We start from the raw sequence: 6,997 nt of genomic DNA on the forward strand, positions 1-6,997 counted from the left end.
TTATCCTTGCACATTTGTTTCTACAAACACTTTGGTACAGAAATAGCTTATAAATTCTTGCTCTTCTCTTAAAGGGAAAGAAAAACATGTTCAGACAGGATATTTTCCCTCCTTAGCAATTTGCTCATAAGATCTTAAAAGCAACTTATCCATAGTAAATGGCAAAGACACCTGATCAAAGGAATTGCGCAGATGTAACAGTCCTGTCCTTCAAGTTTTGTGTGATGCAACTAATGTAAACCTAAGCATGAGAACTCCTGTATGAGCTGAAGTAGGACCAGGTCAAGCCTCCCCCTCCCCAGCTCTTAACTTACAACCTATTGGAATTTCTACTTTCAAATTTTTATCAAAACAACTTTAAGATTGGGAAGGACCTCAGCTTTTTAGGAAGAATTCAGATAGCTCATCACTCTATCTATAGTCACCACACGGATTCTGAAAGCATGAAGAAGTATGCAGAGCTTGATTTTAGTTTTATAAAAATCCAGTTCTTCAAGGGAGGATTTTTGTGGCGCAGTCTCACTGTTGAAATTCAGGGCCTAAGACAATGAATATTAAGCATGTCATGTACGGTATTCCAAAATTAAAACATTCATCTCTAAAGACAGGTGAAATCAATATATGTCTCAAAACCTGCAACTCAGTCCCTCTTTATACTCCTAAATTCAACCCAAATATACTCATGGCCAGATGGCTGGGCAGAACCCGAGAGAAGAAATACTCATTATCCAAAGCTAAGGGTCAGAAAGTCATCAGTGGGAGATGTGTTTTGGAAAGATACAGTTCCTTTATGATGATATTTGCTGCAATATCTAATTAATTTATATATATGTTACCTTAAAAGCCCAGTTCTATTTAGAACAGGGAGATGATGAACTGCCATTGATCAGAATTCTATCAGTATTACACCTGTTTACCAAAGACACACTGTTTGTGTCAGGTAAGTAAACCTGGCAATGGATTTCCCAATTTTAGCCCTTTGATTTGATAATACAATATAAGTCTATATTTGCTCAATAATCAATACTTTCACATGTTCCTCACAAAAAGCCTAAAATAAAGTAGGGTCGGTAAAGACATCTCATTTTACAGAGAAGCAAACTGAGGTACGGAGGGGTTAAGTGACTTGGGCATCATTGTCTGGTTACTGGTAGATTCCAGTCCCCTAATCACCCACCTGAAAATAGAATAACAACTACAGTTGTAGTTGGTAACATTCTTTGATACTGTCCTTAAGTTCACTGCCTTTCAAACAAGTAATTTGGTGTGCATACACACACAAGAAGAGAAAAGAATAAAATAAAAGTAAATCAGTTACTTTTCAGGAAATGATTTCTGTCGACATATTTTTATCCCAGGCCCTAATCACCCTCTCTTTTGTAAATATTTCCATGTTTTGTGTTAGCATTGTGTACTATGGTGATTCAGAACATTACAAAGCAAGTTCTTGCCTATGAGTAACATTGTGGATGTCTCCAGATAATAGGTGATTCTTCTATTTCATTCACATTTTTGTACGCAGTGGGTCAACATCAGGCATCAACCCTGCTTGTTTTCCTAGGCAATATTTGTGGAAACGCATTCTGGTGCCTTGTACACACAGAGGTGAGAAGTGTAGTGGGATTCTTTTGAAGGGACTTCAAATCCTGACTCTGCCTCTTATAAGCAGCGTGACCTCAGACAAGTGGCTTAACTCTCTTAAGGTTTGGTTTCCTCCTTTGTACAGACCACATATGGTTGTTGTGGGGAGCAACATAAGAAAACGCATGAAAACATCTGCATAGAGCTTGGAGCATACCACAGGGTCAAGAAATAGGAGGCTGCTTTTTTAAATGTGATCTGCTTGCATGTGCCCTCCCTTGTAGAGGGTGCCCTTAAGGCTGCCTCCCCCCAAATATAGCTCTGTAGGGCCTTCAAGAGAGGGGATTCCATGCCTCTCCCGATCCAGGAAGGGCTGGTTTTACACTTCTTCATCAAGGACCCTGCCTGGCTATCTTCAGCATGAAGAAGGTGCTCTCTCACTGATAGGGTGGGGCCTTACCTGCATGAGCTTGTCAATAAGTGCCAGCATGTTTTGATCTAGAAAGATCTGCCTCTTAGGATCCATCAAAAGCTTTTCATTCATGGCCCTGAACTCCAGCTGGTACATCTTCAAGTCCTCATAGATACTTCTAAGGCACTGGGTCTGGGTGACAAGACAAAATGGGGAAGGAACCATGGAGATGGGCTAAAAACATTTCCCACCCCCATTGCATTTAAGAATTGTGTGTCTTACCATCATAAAAGAGGTCTCTGTGGAAGCCAGGCAACTCTCATTCTAGAAGGAAAAAAAAATCATATATCAAAGATTAATTCTTAATGTAAATCTTTCTGACTTTCCATCTCAGGCATATTTTTTTATTAAGGTAAAAACATATAAAATTTTTGCCATCTTAATTATTTTTAAGTGTATAGTTCAGAAGTATTAACTATATTCACATTATTGTGAAAAAAAAATCTGTTTTTATAATATTTCCCTAAAATCTAACTTCTGAAAAAGGACCTGTTAAAGTCCCATAATGATGGACACCAGAAATACGCAAATTTTTAGAAGCAGTTGAGGTTTGATGCACAGCTCTTAATTGTATTACATGCCTTGGGAGGAAAATTCTCTATACCTTGGTTAATTCCAGTGGTAAACAGGCCCTCACTGTGCTGGTTTTATCTTTTGTGATATCTTCATGATCAATCTCTTCAGAAGTGCAGGAGTAAAATTCTAGGGTTTGTCTGGCCTGAAAAAAACAGAAGGAGAAACTCAGTTAGTTTATAACATGAATAAGGCACCCGGCTTCCCATGAGGCTGGTACCCCAGGGTGCCAGCAAGGCCTCAGCTGGCTGCCTTGGCCTCCATCTCTTTGACCTGTAGAAATTCTGGTTCTTCCTAAGATAAAAAGAAACAGGTCATTTACATTCTCTCTCTGTCTCTCTCTCTCCCTCCTCTCCCTTTGCTTAGGACATGTTTTTCTGGACATCTTTTTCCATTATGTAAACACAATAAATCATTTCAACAGGCTGTGCTAATCAGCCTCTACAGCACACCATGACGCTTGCTTCTGGTGAAAACAATTTCTTCTTTTGCCAAAGCGCCTGTGTTTTATGAATACCTGTTTCAAGTACAATTTCTACAGAGAGAACTGTTAAGGTCACAGCTTGATGGATAGAACAAACATGCAAACCCTAAAGGCAAGTTGAGATTTCATTTGCAGTACACACACAGACACACAAACACACAGAGACATGTCATCTTACAAGCGTGTTGGAAAGCACTGTTAGATAAAATTCTGAAATGTATCTTAAGAAGTCGAGGACTTTCTGATTGACAATTGGGATCATTTTTCCATTCAACAGCCTGATGTGTGCCAGGCACTCCCTTAGGTACTAAGGAACAAAAGAGAGGACTGTGTGATGCCCTCTGGATTCCAAGTTTAGCTGCCAAGGCAGGCAAGTGCCCAGATGATTAGGAGATGCATCAGTAGGCAAGAAGTGCTGTGAGAAGGGTATGAAGCTTCTGAGGAGGGGTGGGAAGGGAAGCAAAGCTTTCCTGCAGATTGGACAGCTGTCTTAAGAGGATTAGAATGTTGAGGGGTAGAGAGGGGAATTTCAGGCAGGAATAACTGTATAAGACATGAATCAAGGCCTGATAATGCAGAATACATTTGGGCACAAGTAGTAAACTCCCTATCTGTGGTAGGTAGACTAATGCCCTGCCACCAAAGAGATTCACCTCTCAATCCCTGGAACCTGGGAATGTGGTATTTGATAGGGCAAAGAGGAATTAAGGTGCAGATGACATTCGGCTGGCTAATAAGCTGACCTTAAAGTAGATAGATGATCCTGGATTATCTGGGTGGGCCCAACGTAATTGCAGTGTCCTCATACGTGGAAGAGGGAGGCAGAAGAGTTAGTTCAGAGTGATGCAGCATAAGAAAGACTCAATCAGTCATTTCTGGCTTTGACTACGGAAGGAGACTATGAGCCAAGGAATGTGGGCAGCCTCTACCTTGAAAAGGCAAGGCAACGGCTTCTCCCCAAGAACCTCTAGAAAGGGACACAGCTCTGCTGACACGTCAATTTTAGTCCAGTAGGACCCATTTTGGATTTCTGATGTCCAGAGCTGTAAGATAGTATGTTCTTGTTTTTTAAAGCCACTAAATTTCTGGTAATTTGTGACAGCAGCAATAGGAACCTAATACGCTGTTCTGGGAGGAGTTAAGCAGACCTGGGCGACCACTATTTTGAACAGGTCGTAAAGAGTTAGATTTGAAGGTGTAGGCCCGGTGTTGAGGTTCTTCAGATCTTTTGAAGAGAAGCTGGAAATTTGGAATCTTATACGAAAAGTCTAATTTTTCAATGGCATCAAACTCAAAAATAAAAATAAAAATATGGGCCAAACTCTACAAATCTGTGGGCCGGATATGGCCTATGAATCACATGTGTCTGTCACCTCTGTGTTCTTTAGGAGCCTGTTGGTTTGTTCTGGCAAATTTAACAAAGGAATGATATAAAAAATACCAAATTGAATTTTGTAATCTTTCAACCCTAGGACTGCATCTGGGAGTAGAAGAGTCAGTTTTTTCTCATAAAGCATCTATGCAAATTGGAGCTCCTACATTTTACCCACGTTGAACTTTTCTTCAGGAAACAAAACACTTAACTCTGCAGTTTTTACTTGGTGAGGCCTCTGTCTAATTAAGATTGATTGAATTGTGAGGAGTAATGGACAGCACATTTTGAAAGATAACAAGGTAAAAAGAGTTCTTTAGGAAGGCCTCTCATTGAGCTTATTTTAAGATATTCATAGTGCAACAAGCTAGAAAACACTCAAGAAAGATTTCCTAGAGAGCAAGAAGGCAAGAGGACATCTTTTAAACTATCAGTTTTTACCCTTTGCAGCAATAACCATTGGAGCGGTTTTTAAAGGCCAAAAAAATGTTTTTTGCATTGAAATGTGAAACCAAGAAAGACAAATGAAGCTGCAAACAAAATTAGGTAATTCTCCCCTAGATAATGAAGGCTGGATGTACAGTGTCAAATCCTCCCTAAGATGTGTTGCTGGGACAAGGAACTGTGTCAGCAGAGTGGGAGGTGACCAGCAGCCACAGGGGCGAATCTAACTCATCTCTGTAGCCCCCAGCACAGAGTATGCACCTAGTACCTGTTTCCTGGATTGATAAGTGGTGTCAGAGAAAAGTGTGGACCTGACACCATTCCATCTCTGTTGGCAGGCCACAGGAACACTGTAAATACCCACTTTATTCCGTGTAGACACAGCCAAAGCAAATGCCATTATACTTTATTGCCAGTCTTACTTTCTCTGGAGACACAATTTCTCTGGGACTCTTTAGCTAATAGCTGGGCCATCTGTAAAGCTCCTTCTCCCACTCCTGACAGCTGCTGATGAGCTTCCACAGTCTCCCTGCAGTCCCTTCAGGTAGCAGAGGATGGGTTCAGAGGCCCCTTCTGCAGGGGGCTGCACAGTGGGAGGAAGACGCGCAAAGCTCACCTTCTGAAGGGTGGTGCTGACAGCTCTCAGCAGCTTTTGGGAATGCTGAAGGCACTGGAACATTCCTGGGCCTGGTGTGGTCGTGGGGAGGTTCCTGGCCAAGCTGAGGTGGTCCAGGAGGACTAGGGTGGCCACAAGGAGGAGGCCTGGAGGGGAAGCGAGGGCAGGCTGAGCTGTGGTCTGGCTTGGCTGCCTGTGCCTTCCATGCCCCCGGCCATCTGCACCATCCATTTCCGCTTGGACCGCCCTCCCCCTCCACCCAGTTCCAACCCCACCCTGCTTCAACGCCTGACAGATGAATATTATTAGAAAGCAGCACTCCATTATAGGGCTGTAGGCCAGCCTGCTGTGAGTGTACCTGGATGAGCTCGGGCAGGGTGTTAGACTCAGCGCCCACCTAGAGAAAGCCTCAGGCTTTTTGAACAGAGAAACTGAGGCCATGTGACGAAGATACTGGCGCAGCCTCAGGACCCAGTGTTTTGGAAAAGGTGGGTGACAAAGCCTGACTTAGGGCTGCCTGGGATCTGCCTTCTTTTAGCTGTAGCTGAGGGACCCTAGGCAAGAAACCTCCCCCGGGGCCTCAGTTTCTCATCGGTGAGGTGGGCATAATGATAGCTCACCGGGCTGTTTCAAGAAGAAAAGAGACAATGCCCTTTTTAGTGCACTGTAGGCGCCCACTCCTCATTTCCCCCCTTTTCTCCTTTGCAGGCGAGAGCTGACTGTCTTCCAGGCTCTCCTTAGGCGGGCCCGAGTTCCTGCCCCTCTTCCCCGGCAGCCGCCCTGCCGCCCGGAGCGAGCGCGGGCCGAACTTACCGCGCGGAGGACACATGCTGAGCCGGCACTGCGCGGACACGGAGCGGGCAGCTGGATGCGGACCTGCGGCCACAGCAGGTGAGGGCGGTGTTTGGGAGGCTGACCCGCCCAGCCACATTTTTATAATTGCCCGAGGCGCGGCAGGACTTTCCCAAGAGACCAGGACTCTGGTCTCTTGTTTTTGTTCTCTCTCTACATCAGTTTCTCGGTGACACGTGGAGTCCGACCGGCCCGCGGGACTCGCGGCGCTTTCCAATCAACTCCCGGGGTGCCTGACCGCAGTCGCTCTGGGACGGCCCCGCCGCCTCCGGCCGTGGCCAAAGCAAAAGCGAAATTCTCGCAGAGTTGCTGCGCGGGGTCAAGTGGCAGGCTCGACCCCCCGCCCACCACCCTCAGCCCCGGGCCTCACCCGTTCGCCCCCAGGCCCAGCCATCCCGCCGCGCGCTGCCGCTGTGCAGCTCCCCCTACAGACAGATCGCAGGAGTGGTGCCACCCCGTGTCTCTTGTATCCGGGATGTGCTGCGAACTTGGTCTCTGCCTATTTCTGGATGGGGGTAGGCCAGTCATTCATTCATCATTCATTCCTTCAGATGGCCCACGGTGTGCCAGCTAGACATTGCTCCAGGTGGCCCTTTGGGGTAC

The 6,997-nt window shown here is 45.1% G+C and overlaps 1 protein-coding gene across 2 annotated transcripts; it reads right to left on the reverse strand.

Moving 5' to 3' along the window:
• Positions 1 to 383: 383 nt before the first annotated feature.
• IL12A (interleukin 12A) lies at positions 384 to 6,473 on the reverse strand. 2 transcript variants are annotated; one of them, XM_069472999.1, is made up of 6 exons: positions 6,356 to 6,473; positions 5,543 to 5,688; positions 2,658 to 2,771; positions 2,276 to 2,317; positions 2,042 to 2,185; positions 384 to 539 (listed from the first exon to the last, which is right to left on the reverse strand). In XM_069472999.1, the coding sequence occupies exons 1-6, from the start codon at positions 6,471 to 6,473 to the stop codon at positions 384 to 386; spliced, it is 720 nt and encodes a 239-aa protein (XP_069329100.1). The 2 variants fall into 2 exon arrangements, with proteins under 2 accessions (XP_069329100.1, XP_069329101.1); XM_069473000.1 differs by lacking the exon at positions 2,658 to 2,771 and adding an exon at positions 4,859 to 4,909.
• Between the last annotated feature and the right edge of the window lie 524 nt (positions 6,474 to 6,997).

The sequence above is a fragment of the Eulemur rufifrons genome, chromosome 7 (genome assembly GCF_041146395.1).
Source record: "Eulemur rufifrons isolate Redbay chromosome 7, OSU_ERuf_1, whole genome shotgun sequence".
In the NCBI taxonomy this organism is placed as follows: Eukaryota; Metazoa; Chordata; class Mammalia; order Primates; family Lemuridae; genus Eulemur; species Eulemur rufifrons.